This window comes from Mya arenaria, chromosome 16 (assembly GCF_026914265.1).
Source record: "Mya arenaria isolate MELC-2E11 chromosome 16, ASM2691426v1".
NCBI lineage: Eukaryota > Metazoa > Mollusca > Bivalvia > Myida > Myidae > Mya > Mya arenaria.
The window spans coordinates 50704978-50720841 of NC_069137.1; the positions used below are offsets into that span (position 1 = coordinate 50704978).

The 15864-nt window shown below is 34.7% G+C and overlaps 1 protein-coding gene across 1 annotated transcript in view; it reads left to right on the forward strand.

Annotated features, from left to right (window-relative positions):
* Window positions 1-15864, forward strand: part of LOC128221770 (uncharacterized) — a 97025-nt gene that overhangs the window by 15321 nt on the left and 65840 nt on the right. The window contains exons 8-20 of the mRNA XM_052930372.1: window positions 890-928; window positions 2393-2502; window positions 3261-3332; window positions 4452-4683; window positions 6987-7078; window positions 8129-8197; window positions 8827-8989; window positions 9994-10152; window positions 10900-10941; window positions 13307-13336; window positions 13840-14037; window positions 14363-14437; window positions 15262-15510. Of these exons, the coding sequence (XP_052786332.1) occupies window positions 890-928; window positions 2393-2502; window positions 3261-3332; window positions 4452-4683; window positions 6987-7078; window positions 8129-8197; window positions 8827-8989; window positions 9994-10152; window positions 10900-10941; window positions 13307-13336; window positions 13840-14037; window positions 14363-14437; window positions 15262-15510 (1530 nt within the window). The remainder of the gene's footprint in view (window positions 1-889; window positions 929-2392; window positions 2503-3260; window positions 3333-4451; window positions 4684-6986; window positions 7079-8128; window positions 8198-8826; window positions 8990-9993; window positions 10153-10899; window positions 10942-13306; window positions 13337-13839; window positions 14038-14362; window positions 14438-15261; window positions 15511-15864) is intronic.

Consider the following 15864-nt stretch of genomic DNA (forward strand, 5'->3'; position numbering starts at 1 on the left):
TGTTTATACATGTATGGCAGTTTCGGTAGAAATACAAATTAACTAAAACAAACATAAACATTCCTTATGTGTCCGAAATATGAAACTTATTATTATAATTTTAGAATAATTGCAATAACATTTTGAATATTTCAGGTGTCCACGACAGAGCTTATTTAAGGAATGAATTGCGGGGTTGATGTCATTATCGGGGTATGAACGCAATTGGGCTGGTTTAAGTGTGTGGAGTCCGAAGGACTCCACGCGTACTTTGACCAGCCTAATTGTGTTCATATCCCCGATAATGACACCAACCCCGCAATTCATTACTTTTATTTACACCAATAGTTCATTATTTTATTCAAGAAACGTTAAAAAAATACGTTTCATTTCGGAATACCGTTTAGTAATACTTTCTTACCCATTCTGTAAATAGGACGACTCGACTGTTACCGGAATAAAAAAAATTCAAATGACGTCACAATAACGCGGGAAAAGATCAACCACTTGAATTCACTTTTAAACGAAAAATTGAAAAACTTTTGACAACAAAACGTTTAAAATATAATAACTTAGCACTTTGTAAAATGTTGATTTATATTTTACGGGACCTGCTGACACAATACAAACAATAACAAGATCAACATATTTCATGCATATTGTTATGCGATGAATTGCGATTCGAACATGTCCGAATATGTTGCGTTCATCGATTGATGAACGCAATCGCCGAAAGGCAGTTCATTTAAGGAATGGAAGATTAGGTGTAATTATAGTGCTTTGAAAATGATGATAGAACATTTAAAACTATAGCTGATATTTGGCAATGGATTATTGTTTGTTTATATACATGGAAAGGTGTCCTGGATATCTCTATATTACTGAAATGCTATTTCTTTTTTCATTTTAGCGACAGGAGACACCACGTCGCAAATTCCAGCAACAACAGGTATATTAATGTTAACTGTTCTGGTGTTGTTAATTGATTTCTTTAATATATAACGAGCTAGTAACAAACCCTTAAAGTATTTATGACTTTCTTAAATTTCACATCATATGTGTCGCTTTTCAATTAATGGTGTCATATATTTTACCTATTATCTGATTAAAAAATAATAAGATTCATCATACCAGCAATGAAAAGAAGTAGTCTCTATACACATGTGCCGTAGAAGGACTTCAAAACTCGTAATATAGGCTGAAAGGTGACTCATTGGCTAGGAATGTTGGCTATAAGCCGGCTGGATGAACACTGGCCCTGAAATGTCCTTGGTTGATAGGCTTTCCCGTTCAGTTTCGAAATTATTATTCATGCTGTTAAAACTTTTGCTTATATTATTTAAATTTGTATTTATGATAATTGATGCACTATATAACCTTTTAGTAAACTCGTGTTTCAAGTTCCAATGCATTAACCCCAATACTTATTTATAAGGACACACTGGTGCATTTGTTATCTGCCTGTATTGTCTGTACGTTGGGCGTCCCTCGTTTAATGTATGTTGTGCTTTAGTCTTAAAGGGGTCTTTGTTGAATTGTTGGGTACTGGTTTCTCCAATGACGTTGCTATTGAATTGTTAGTATGTTTACCATTGTTTTATGTGTATATATGAAGCATTGACCCTCTGATACATGCATTCGACTGATGGCCTAGCGCTATCTTTGATGATTATTTTATATTCAAGATGGCGTCAGTTTTTTACCGAATCGACAATATACTTTAAATTTCGTGTTAATATCTAGAAACTGTCTTTAAACTTGTTTCATGGATGTTATAAGGTCGATTTAGATATGTAATTGTTTGTATTATTTTTATACTTAAACTTACCGGTTTCAGTTAGATGTCATTTAAAATAGTGTTTTTGCAAGCAGGTCGCGCCTTCAGTCGTAAGCCTAAAAATTTACATGTAGCCTACACAGTGTGTGTATACCATGTGATCAATTGCGTCATAAAAGCTAGATCGGAAGGCAATATTTTGCTTCGAATGAAGACTAAAGATAAAGATAACTTCACTATTTCTTCAGCATATTAGATGAAACATAGCGCAGTCTACGCCTCTTACGGAGCCTTGCCTTCGGTCTTTTACCAGAGTTTGATTGAGAGTTTAGTTTCTTCAAACACTTCGAAAAACCTTTTCACTATACGGCCGTCTGACGGAGCACTGTCAAAACATTATTATGGAAACAGATTTGTTGAAGTGTTTGAGGAAACTAATCACCTAATAAAACGAAGGCGGAGCTTTTTAAGTGGCATAGACTGCCCTTTGTTTTATTTAAAATTGTGTAGTTAAAGAAAAGTTATCTTTGATTTAAGTCTTCATTTTAAGCAAAATGTTGCCTTCGCGCGAAGCATATGACGTAATTTATCACGTGGTATACACACACTGCTACAGTTCATTTTCTATTGTTTCAGCAACAAGCCTGCCTCTTTTGCAAACTGTTGGAGCCCTGGATTGCCTGAATTGTAGTGGTGTTCTTTCCCCGGAGGATTGCAACAGACGGGTGACATGTACAGCCGATGAGGTAAATTATGTGCCTTATTTTGTGTATTATAATGATTTAAAGATCATATGCCAATGTTTTAATCAAAAAATCAAATACAATAACTAACATACATAATCACCCATTCCTTTTAAGTGCACAAAATGAATAAAAATAACAGATAAAAATTATGAGCCTTACAGTGGTAGTTTTTAATAGTTATGTGGCGACATATTTTTTAATTAAAGTGCAAAATATATTTTTTTAACAAAACACAAATCATAATCTTTTTGTTTGTTTAAGGTTTGATCAATAAAGGCAAATGAGTTAAACATGAAAATCGTTTGAATTACTTAATCTTGCATCAGCATATATTATGCACCTATAAAGCTGCAATCTCACAAATTGAACGTTTGACACCGTTTTTATATTTTTGTCTTGGAACGAGCCAATTTTTGCAAAAATCCATGGGAACAAGTTATATAAGATTGCTGACAACAAAAAGATCGCAGAATTTTTAAATTTCAGTTCAAAAATTGATGTTTTATGCATTTTTCTTAATTTAACATTATTTTCGAACGGAAATATGAAAATCTTATATCTGAGAGATATGCCGTTAACTAATGAGGCAAATCGCTCTCTCTCTCTCTCTATATATATATACATTTTTTGCACTTTTTCTGTTAAATTTCTGTCGCGCCCCATTATATATGATATTTGTATTTATCTCAGGTAAGGAACACTATACATATCAATTACTTTTTATCAATTGATTTTATTGCGTTGTTTTTACTTCACAGATATGCAACATTGAACAGTATGTCACATCAGGTGGATACATACGTTACAATGTCGGCTGTCGGTCTAAACAGGTAATGCTTTAAAAGGGACTGTACACCAGATTGACACCAAAAAGTTTTTTTTTTTCTCTAACGAATCTCAAGACAATTATCTAATATAGTGTGTTACGCTTTGTTATCATAATTGTAAAAAAGTAAAGTACCAATTGTAAAAAAAAATGTGTAGGAGAATTTCGCTATTTTATCATACGGAGTACAGCCCCTTTAATCCGTACCAATAACAATACTGTAATTTACACTACTCCCATGACCCAATAACACTTGGATGTTCAAATTACTCTCAATATATTCTTTCGTCTTATGTATGTTCAGGGACAGAAAATATAATGACATTTACTCATACACATATGACCATCCATTAATGAGTTATAAAAAATGAAATGAACATACAACACATCATGTCTAACAATTCAACTTGTTCCATAGAAACTCCTAATTCATTTCAGGATTGATCGCATTTTTTCTCGCGTTTATGCTGTATGAACGCAGTAGGGCACGCGAGCGTATTCCCAATAATAATAATAATAATAATAATAATAATAATAATAATAATATAATAATAATAATAATAATAATAATAATAATAATTATAATAATTATAATAATAACTATAATAATAATAATAATAATAATAATAATAATAATAATAATAATAAATAATAACATTTATATCAATTTGGCGAACTTATAAATGCGCTAAATTTCGCTGATATTGTTTTTTACCTACACACAACTCATATGATTTTTTACTATGATCATTAAAGTCGGAATAGATAATATTTTATTGCATCAACCTAATGTTTGTCCTTTTAAATATTTTACATACGTGTAATTTAATGGAAGGTAATACTCGTGTTCCTAGTTTTTAATGATATTTTTGATTGTCGTTTGTCATCATGTTCATGCGATCGGGTGTAAAATGTGTTGATTTCTTCTCTAAAATAGCAATGAGGATTTTAAGGGAATAATAATAAATCAAAATATGGACCTCCCCTTGAAATCTTTACTGCATTGTAACTTTATTTTTTGATGAAATTTGGTTGCGTGCTCTTCAGCATTTATAAAGCACAAACACAAGTAAACATGCTATCAGCCCTTAAATGTTATTGTTAAATAAGCGTTACTTTTTAGTTATGTGGGTCAGTAGGAAAACGCAGCACCCAAAAATCGATCGCCCAGCGATTTATCGCAACGATCTCCTCATCGCTGCGTTTCTTTACAAGGAACGAAGATGACGACACATATGACGCAGTAGCTGACGTCACTGCTAATGACCAATCAGATTCTCAGGATATAATTGTATGTTCTGAATGCTGCGCTGACCAAAGCTACTGTAATAGAAATGGATGCGGTAACGTTGCAAGTAGGTTAGATTCTATATATTATTTGGCTAATAATGTTTATAATCATGAATTCATCAAAAGTATTAATGTAGCATTTATAATTGAATTCGCTTACATTTTACTCTCTAGGATTTTTTTTCACATAAAATATATAGTTTTATTACAGGACAAAAATATAAAACTTTATTTCTTTTTTGTATATAAAAGTACATGTATTACATTACTTTTTAAAACGACAATATGACTGCATAACGCTTTGGTAATGACTATTACTGTGAATACAATGTATTACTTAAAGTATGAAACTTTTTTTAATTCACTGAAGTGGCAATATTCATACAATTTCACTATTTTGAATTTTTATGGTACCTATACAATATACCCTACGGTTCGTTGACCGCTAAAGCGCCTTCGATTCTTCACATTCTTATGTGCCTATCACCAATTTTAATGCGACTATTTTCAAGCACTTTCAGTACTTTATTTTGGGGCGCCCATACTAAAACCCTTTCAGTACTTTTATTTTGAGGTGTACATACTAAAACATTTTTAGTACTTTTATTTTGGGGCGCCCATACTAAAACACTTTCAGTACTTTATTTTGGGGCGTCCATACTAAAACTCTTTCAGTACTTTTATTTTGGGGCGTTCATACTAAAACACTTTCGGTACTTTTATTTTGGGGCGTTTATACTAAAACACTTTCAGTACTTTTATTTTGGGGCGTCCATACTTAAACTCTTTCAGTACGTTTATTTTGGGGTGTCCATACTAAAACACTTTCAATACTTTAATTTTGCGGCGTACATACTAATACACTTTCAGTACTTTTATTTTGCGGCGTACATACTAAAACACTTTCAGTACTTATATTTTGCGGCGTACGTACTAAAACACTTTCAGTACGTTTATTTTGCGGCGTACATATTAAAACCCTTTCAGTACTTTTATTTTGGGGCGTCCATACTTACACTCTTTCAGTACTTTTATTTTCGGGTGTCCATACTAAACACTTTCAGTACTTATATTTTGCGGCGTACATACTAAAACACTTTCAGTACTTTTATTTTGCGGCGTACATACTAAAACCCTTTCAGTACTTTTATTTTGCGGCGTTCATACTAAAACACTTTCATTAGTTTTATTTTGAGGTGTCCATACTAATACTCTTTCAGTACTTTTATTTTGCGGCGTGGTGTCCATACTTTAGCACTTTCTTCACTTTTATTTTCAAGCGTGCATACTTAAGCACTTTCTTCACTTTATTTTCAAGCGTCCATATTTCAGCACTTTCTTCACTTTTTTTTCGAGCGTCCATACTTCAGCACTTTCTTCACTTTTGTTTTCAAGCGTCCATACTTCAGCACTTTCTTCACCTTTATTTTCAAGCGTCCATACTTAAGCGCTTTCTTCACTTTTGTTTTCAAGCGTGCATGCTTCAGCACTTTCTTCACTTTTATTTTCAAGCATCCATACTTAAGCACTTTCTTCACTTTTGTTTTCAAGCGTCCATACTTAAGCACTTTCTTCACTTTTATTTTCAAGCGTGCATACTTAAGCACTTTCTTCACTTTTGTTTTCAAGCGTGCATACTTAAGCACTTTCTTCACTTTTGTTTTCAAGCGTCCATACTTCAGCACTTTCTTCACTTTTGTTTTCAAGCGTCCATACTTCAGCACTTTCTTCACTTTTGTTTTCAAGCGTCCATTCTTAAGCACTTTCTTCACTTTTGTTTTCAAGCGTCCATACTTAAGCACTTTCTTCACTTTTATTTTCAAGAGTCCATACTTAAGCACTTTCTTCACTTTTATTTTCAAGTGTGCATACTTAAGCACTTTCTTCACTTTTATTTTCAAGCGTGCATACTTAAGCACTTTCTTCACTTTTGTTTTCAAGCGTCCATACTTCAGCACTTTTTTCACCTTTGTTTTCAAGCGTCCATACTTCAGCACTTTCTCCACTTTTGTTTTCAAGCGTCCATTCTTCAGCACTTTCTTCACTTTTGTTTTTAAGCTTGCATACTTAAGCACTTTCTTCACCTTTATTTTCAAGCGTCCATACTTAAGCACTTTCTTCACTTTATTTTCAAGCGTCCATACTTCAGCACTTTCTTCACTTTTATTTTCAAGCGTCCATACTTCAGCACTTTCTTCACCTTTATTTTCAAGCGTCCATACTTAAGCACTTTCTTCACTTTTATTTTCAAGCGTCCATACTTAAGCACTTTCTTCACTTTTATTTTCAAGCGTCCATACTTAAGCACTTTCTTCACTTTTGTTTTCAAGCGTGCATACTTCAGCACTTTCTTCACTTTTATTTTAAGGAAACCACCCAGACCAGCAATACTGTGCACTGTGTGATAACGCTCTGTCCGCCGACCAGTGTGAAACAATAACACTTTGTAACAGACATGAGGTACGTTAAAACCAGATGTGATTACTTCTGATGTATCTAAAAACGAAATATGACGTACGCATATACAAGATATAATGTATGTAAGAACCAAATATTATGTATTTAAATAAAGACAAGATAGTATATATGTAAATACGATATATGATGTATGTAAAAACGAGATATAATGTATGTAAATACGAAATATTACGAATGTCAATACGATATATGATGTGTGTAAATACGAGATATTATGTATGTAAAAACGAGATATGATGTATTCAATACCAGATATTGTAAAAGTTAGTTCCAGATATGTGGTATGTAAATAATTATATGAGGTATGTAAAACGAGATTTGAAGTATGTAAATATCAGATGTGGTATATGTAAAAACCAGATATAATTTAAGTAAATATCAGATATTGTGTATGAAAATATCAGATATGTTATATGTAAAAAACATATAATATTATACTGCATGTAAATACCATATATGGTGTATACAATAGTATAATGCATGTAAATACCAGATATGATGTATGTAAATATCAGATATGGTGTATGAAAATATCAGATATGTTATATGTAAAAAAACATATAATGCTATAATGCATGTAAATACCAGATATGATGTCTGTAAATATCAGATATGGTGTATGAAAATATAAGATATGTTATATGTAAAAACATACAATATTATAATGCATTAGATACCAAATATGATGTATGTAAATATCAGAGGTGGTGTATGTAAATACCAGATATAATGTATGTAAATATCAGATATGGTGTATGTAAATATCGGATATGGTGTATTTTCATATCAGATATGGTGTATGTAAATATCAGATATGATGTATGTACATATCAGATGTAATGTATGTCAATATCAGATATGATGTATGTAATTATCAGATATGGTGTATGTTCATATCAGATATGGTGTATGTAATTATCAGATATACCAGATATGATGATTTCTTTTCTAAGACATGCTCTTTTCTGAGTTTTCCAAGGATTACGTTTAATCTCGAATTGTTCTTAGTTTCACTGACGTTTGTGTTTTCAGCTTTGCTATGTTGAGACCATCAATTTGAATGGCGACCCAAGGTACAGACTAGGCTGTATTCCCCAAGATGTAAGTAGTTTAATAAGGATGAGCAAAATAATATGCATCAATTAGTTTCCTTCTAAAAGTATTAACAGGTGAACAGTGACAAATATACTGATGTTAATCACCTAATGTATCAACAGAGCAAAGTTTGCTAGGAAGTTTTTCTAGACTATGATACATAGAGATTACATGAATTAAAATCTTAATGATTAAGAAAGGGCGGATGGAGCGAAGCAAACGGCCCTTCTTCGTCATTAAGATTTTAAATCAGGTATTCTAAATAACTTATAATACAACCTCATTGGCTTACACATTGTCTAGCAAAATCTAACGCAGGGATTGTGTATCGGATGAGTGGCGGTAGGCAGACCTTTAAACACCTGCGAAAATTGAAAATCTTAATGATTAAGCCTAGTACTTAATGATTGCCTATCTGCAATTTTATTGGCTGTAAATGTAGGTTGTATTCTAAATAATGATAAATGAACATATTGCAAACAAGCTAAAACATAAGATCCAAAGACCGGCTTGAAAACTCGGTTCATTCGATACATTTATACATTTTGTTTGTTTTTATAATTTGCTTTTCGTAACAATGTTAACTCATCATAACTCATAAGGTTTAAGAAAGTTCCATGCATATCTTCCCATAGAAATGCAGCCATGCAAACAGCACCTCTTCCTCTGCCTCGACCCCCGGGGTACCCTCCCTTGTTGGTAAACGCCAGTTACTGCCATACTGTGCTAAATGCTGCTCCAACACCGAGGGTGTTTGCAATAGCCATCTATGTAGCTCATCTCAGACGGTGCCTGCGGGTATGTGCATTATTTTATTTTTGTTTTGAATTGTTCGAAGCGAAAACATCAATAAATAGCACATACAAACACATTAACGTAGTAATACAATAGGGAACACGGTGTGGGTTCGATCTCATCCAGGGTGAGCGGAATATATTGGTAAAGGCGTAGCACTAGCACGGATGAAGCTGAAGCTTCTACCTACACCAGTTTTTGAGTGGTCTATTGTTATTGTGTCCACCTCTCACCCAATACATTGTGGGTTTGGTCCAAATAGGGGTGAGAGTGATCAAGTGGTATATGTGTTCACATCTAACCAAAGTGGTTGTAATACCGTTCCACTCTATGGCAAAGGTTGTCTAGCAATGTAAGTGTCCGCTTTTAACCGAAGTGGTTGATGATTCGATCCCCAACGGGGTGTCAGTTTTGGTGTTGTACAAGTGTCCACCTTTCACCCTGTATGTACTGGGTTGGATCCAAACCAGTGGTTTAGTTGTATAGGTGTCAACGTCTTACCCAAAGGTTATTGTACGACCCCAACCAGACCAGAGTTTTCTAGTAGTAAAATGTCCGCCTCTGACAAGAGAGGTCGTGGTTCCGAGCCCAAACAGGAAAGAAGAGGTCTAGTGGTATGCGTGTAATTTTGTCAGTTAAAGGTTTTGAGCTAGAGCCCCACTCGGGTGAGAGTGGTCTAGTGGTACAGGTGTGGTCGAACCCCACCAGGGTGAAAGTGGTCTAGTGGTACAGTTGTGCTTAATCCCTACCAAACCAAGACAGTTCTGGCTTCTGATTTGGACACGGAAAAGAGAGTAATTCATATCAGCATGGAGCTGTCTTCTCAATACAAATCAAATAAATTAGTATTAGGTCGAACCCACTTGGCTTAATTTCATCGTCAGCTCGAACTGGATGTAAAATGCCGATTTATTTTAACTTCAGGTAAGCATCCCCGCTGGACTCGAACACGTCCATTACGCATAAAAATGATTTTACCAATAACTTTTGTCTTCGATTTCAAACAGGAACGATTCTTAAGGAGCTCGTTGACCCTCCACAGAGGAACGATTCCTGCACGGATTTTCTGGAAAGTGCTTGCCCTCCTCTGATCCTGAACGATTACAAACTGTGCCTGGAGCCTATGTACAAAAACTTCGCCTGTCGGAAGACGTGTGGTAGCTGTCGTAAGTGATACGCTTATTTATTACTTTTCTCGTTTAAATAACTCAAAATTATATTTGCAAATGAAAGTAGCGTTTCACGGTTTTGAAGAATTGAATGATCGATAACCTTAATGCATCAAATAAACCGACTATATTCAACAAAGATTTAGCGTATACGTCCATTATCAGGTGGAACTAACTACTGAGCAGGCGGGGTCATTTTACCGCAAAAAGCATCCATATATTTCCAGTTTCATTCGGAAATCCTCGGCCATTTTTTTTAAAGAACCTACAGTTTGCGTTGGCTTCACTTGAACCGACCGAACGTAAAACCTTAAAACGTCGATACAAATAACGTTGGAACAATGGTGCAGTTATACACGAAAGCCTTGAAGTGTTCACACGAACTGATCGAAGCTGCTGTTAGGGTGGTACTTCTTGACGACCAATTCTACTGAAGTCGAATCTTGAATTGATAACGTATCTTAAGTTAACATGTTTACTTCCATTTAGTTTCTTCGGTATCATCTTTGCCTGCAGCAGGTTAGTGTAGAATAATACTCACATATAAAAAGTACCTCGAGAAAACCCTCCTATCCAAGTGATTTGATGACCACAAATTAATCTCACCAACGCCAGGTCCCCAGATCAGGAATCAAACACCTAGGCAAAAAACGGCGTGGTAAAAAACAAGTGCGCTAACTATTGCGCTAAACAGACTAGTATGTAATTGATTCCCTTGATTTTGTACGTTCGTTCTCGTTTCAGATACTACAGCAACGACGACTCAGACGCCCGCAACAATAACAGGTATAAAACTCAAGATAATTTTGAAACGTTAATTGATTAATCGCCACACGCAGATATAATTAAAACACAAACTCAAGTAATAACTTTTTTTATCTATTTAAGAAGATGTCAAATCGATTCATGATAGTATGCATATCAATGTACTATTCTCTCATTTGTAAAACAAAACTGAAAGAATGCTGAATGTTTAGAAGTGAAGCATTTATCATCCACTAAGCATTAATATTCCGTTATTGTTTTAAAATATCAGCTTTTACCATCCTGCCAAACACATTTACATAAATTAATTGAATATTTTTGAGCTGAGCTTCGAAACATTACCAAGCATTGGTTCCGCCATTTTATTTGTAATAACAGCAGACTATGACGTCATATATCCTGTTTAGCTCATTGTCACTTGCAACGCAGAGTTGGTCTTATTTTGTCAACACATGGAATATATAATATTCATAAGAACGGATCGCAAAGTGATTTGTATGTAACTTGATCCTTAAAACCTTGTCCTTCAATGCCCTCATAATACTGTTTAAAAATAAACTTAAGATTTTAAGCTTTTTGAACATTGAATGATCGTGGCCGTTGCCCCTCCCAATTCATCCAGTGAATTCCGAATCGAGTGAAACATGTATAGCCTTTCAATCGACTCCACTCAACCAGAAAGCCGACTGCAACCCGCTTGTGCCATTTCTGTTACGTATCAACGTGAAACTTACTACTAAGGCGGATCTAAAATCGTCCAAGTTTACTTTCATTTCAATATAGGAGAAAAAAAAAGAAATATAATTCATCCCAAATGCATCATTTCGGGCTAGAAATTGGTATACTTTTCTTTTGGAGTATTCCCAGACCCCCTGCCAACCCTTTAAACTAAATAAATTTTGGCTCTGAGGGAAGGGCACACAAATCAAAAAGTTTCGCCCCATAGTTACGCCCCCTCTCATGGAACCGCCTCTGTAAAGTGTGTGCTAATACAACCCCAAATTATCCATACATGTATCGTTTACATTCGTTTAAGTAAAGTAACGCTATTTGAAGTGCAAACAAAACGTGTAAGATACTGTTTGAAATCGCTTGACGGTAGAAATGGGTTGTCTCTTCCTTTTACAAACGCATTAGGGTCGTGGTTCTGTTAGCCGATATATGTATTTCCCGATTACATAAAACGTGTAATAAAACTGGTTTTTTTACTAATTGAAGTATATATTAGTATAAAAAAGTCATGAAAAGTTGTCCATTTGTCGTTTTTGTCAGGATATTAATAGCCGATATATGTAAACGCGTTAGGGTCGTGGTTCTGTTAGCCGATATATGTAAACGCGTTAGGGTCGTGGTTCTGTTAGCCGATATTTGTAAACGCGTTAGGGTCGTGGTTCTGTTAGTCGATATATGTAAACGCGTTAGGGTCGTGGTTCGGTTAGCCGATATATGTAAACGCGTTAGGGTCGTGGTTCTGTTAGCCGATATATGTAAACGCGTTAGGGTCGTGGTTCGGTTAGCCGATATATGTAAACGCGTTAGGGTCGTGGTTCTGTTATCCGATATATGTAAACGCGTTAGGGTCATGGTTCTGTTAGCCGATATATGTAAACGCGTTAGGGTCGTGGTTGTGTTAGCCGATATATGTAAACGCGTTAGGGTCATGGTTCTGTTAGCCGATATATGTAAACGCATTAGGGTCGTGGTTCTGTTAGCCGATATAGGTAAACGCATTAGAGTCGTGGTTCTGTTAGCCGATATATGTAAACGCATTAGGGTCGTGATTCTGTTAGCCGATATATGTAAACGCATTAGGGTCGTGGTTCTGTTAGCCGATATATGTACACGCATTAGGGTCGTGTAGGGTCATGGTTCTGTTAGCCGACATATGTATTTCCGATTACATAAGACTTTCAATAAAACTATTTTTTTATTTTAGTATATATTAGTATAAAAAAGTCATGAACAGTTTTTGTCAGGATAATAATATGTAAACTATATATACACAGTCGAATACCGTCGGCTTTAACTCCCGTTGACCTTCAAAAATACCTCGAGCTTCCGTATTTTTTAGCCAAGTAGGAGTGCTTACCTTTAGGTTAAAGAAATCAGTCTTTTAAATCCAATTCGAGCCAGCGAGGAATTCGAACCAAGCGAGTGTTCAGTTGTGTGTACCTGGATGATTCATAATTGTCGTAGATATTCGCGTCTTGAACTTCAACACGTGTCAGTTTAATTAGTTCAATGTGTGTTATTTATAATATTCATGTCTGATTATATGTCTTCCATATATACGTAAATATGTTAATATCTTTTATAAGTATAGGCCTTTAGTTAAGACTTGGATTGATGACCTATCTTAAGTTTACATGTTTAACTTTTGTTTTAGTGCCTTCGCCGTCATCTTTGCCTGCATCAGGTATGTTAGGAATACTCACATATAAATAGTTTAAGGTATATACTAACTAAACAGATAAATACAGAATATGTGAGACAAGGAGTAATGTTATCAACATTGTACTCTCTCGCTTTTACAAACAAACTCCTGTACTAGCTGGAAATCAGCAGTTTTGGATGCCATGTGTTTTCTACCAAGAACGGTAATGCATCATTCGCCGATAAAACAAAAAAGTCCCTTGTCGCATTAGTTCCCTTAAACCTATAACGTATGCTGGACTGTACTGAGTGGAAGATCAATCTTTATGTCAAGAAATATGTTGTTTTGATGCTGACAATAAAGCGCAACGTACTATCAAATGCCTTGTTAAATAAAGATATATAACATATATGAATATGTATTTTTATCTCATCTTCCACTTCGTTTGAGTTTTTCCTTCTGTTTCTCTTTGATATATCATAATCATCAGTAATTGGTGAAACTAAAGGTAATTTGATTGAATTGAATCACCTTGTCTTTTACAGATTGTTATTATCGAAGTGAAGCGTACATGGGTCGCTATGACACCACAGTGACTCAGCAGCCCTGTGTTAGGTGGGACGCGGTTTCCGTACTCCAAGGACAAAACCTTAGCTTTCCTGACGGTGGCATTGATAGTGCAGACAGCTTTTGCAGGGATCCGAATAAAAGTGAGCTGTTTAATAATTTTAAGCCAAACAAAAGTGAGTTACTTCATTACTACATTGGGACGGTAGCACATGGTTTTAGCTATAATGCTTCAAATTCTTGAATAGGTTTTATTTTGCTGTTTCGAACCATGATATCTTTATTTGAACCAAGGAATATAAAGTTAACGTGTCTACCCACAAGTAAGATAAAACGCCCAGATGTATGGAACTCCTTTTGCTTATCGTTGGTGCACATTCTTTTTGATACTTATGTTTTGATTTTGCCGTACTTCTAATTGTTCCTTCATAATGAACTTTCACCCCTAAAATGGAATACAAATGATATACATGTGTACATATTAGAACATGTATATTTCAGTATTAGGACATCCATGGTGCTTTGTATCATCGACAACATTCGAATGGCAGTACTGTCCAGTCCCTTTATGCCAAGGTAATAGAACTTGTTCTTTTATATATATATATATATATATATATATATATATATATATATATATATATATATATATATATATATATATATATATGACGTTTACCCTGTGTACTTAAGCAGGGTTTATCTTTCCTCAAGTTAATACGTAGATACGATTGACCTTTTACGTTTTTACTTTATTCGAGATTGTTGGGATAAGAGTGAGGTTGTGCACACAAACTGGTTAAAATCCCAGTAAATTTACATTTTACTGACCGTTCCAAGGCGGTACCTAACAATCTTGGACAAATATACTTAGTTTTTTATATAGAATATATGCACTGTGTTGTTTGTGGAGTTTTGTGCTGTTCTTCCATGTTTCTTGTTTGTAATTGTTTGTTTTTGTGTTCTATGTATTTGGCGTTTACCTAATACAAGTACCATTAAACCGGGTCTATGTTAAAACTTTTGTTTAAAAAGGGCACATTGTGTAGGTTTGACTTGATTTATTTTAATGCATTACTATATTTAACTCAAATCAAAACAAAACAAGCTAATGGTACACATATCAACACATTAATTTTCGAAATATGAACGTCTGCGATCTGATCTTTCATCACCAGTCTTATATCACTGGTTTGCTGATATTAACGCCAAAAATGGCTCATTCGAAGAAAAAAACGTAAAAAACCCGGTAAATCTATGAAAGTGCAGCTTTAAGACAAACGTTGGTCATTGCTCCGCGGCGTATTTAGAGTTCCTTATCAACACAATTCTATTACTCTAGCACATCAGTTCTTTTTATTCAAAGGTCATTCAAAATCTTATTAACGTGTTTTTTTCAGAATGCTATCACTCTAACAGAAGCTATGCATTTGACGGATTCACCGATACAACGGCCGACGGGAATCAATGCATGTTATGGACCGATGCGGCAAAAATAGCTCCTCCAACATTACCCGTTGGGGCAGTCTTTTTCCCTTCAAAAAGTGTAACCGCGGCAGGCAATAAATGTCGGGATCCTTACCGGAGTGGTCAACAGCAGTGCTATGCCAGTGATGTGTTGAAAAATTGCTCAGTACCCGCATGTGTTGGTAAGACCTTTTATTACGTTGAAACAAAGTAGTGAACGCCCAGTGTAGTAAAACATCACCAAGCGGCCCTTATACTACTCATATATATAATGTACGTTCATGTAAATGTCGGCTAAAATGTTCTTTGTTCTTAACATTTGTAAAGAAAAAGGTCGGTAGGTAAGCATAACTTTTTATTATATATATTTTTCTTTTTTTTAAGAAACGAGATTCTGTACCAAATCGACCTATATCAGGCTAAATCACTATTATAGAAAAATACAACTATTAAATGGTCAAATTTTAAATAAATTAGCTAAAAAAATGCATATTTTATAGAAAATTACGTAATCAAAGTCACATTTCGACAAACGG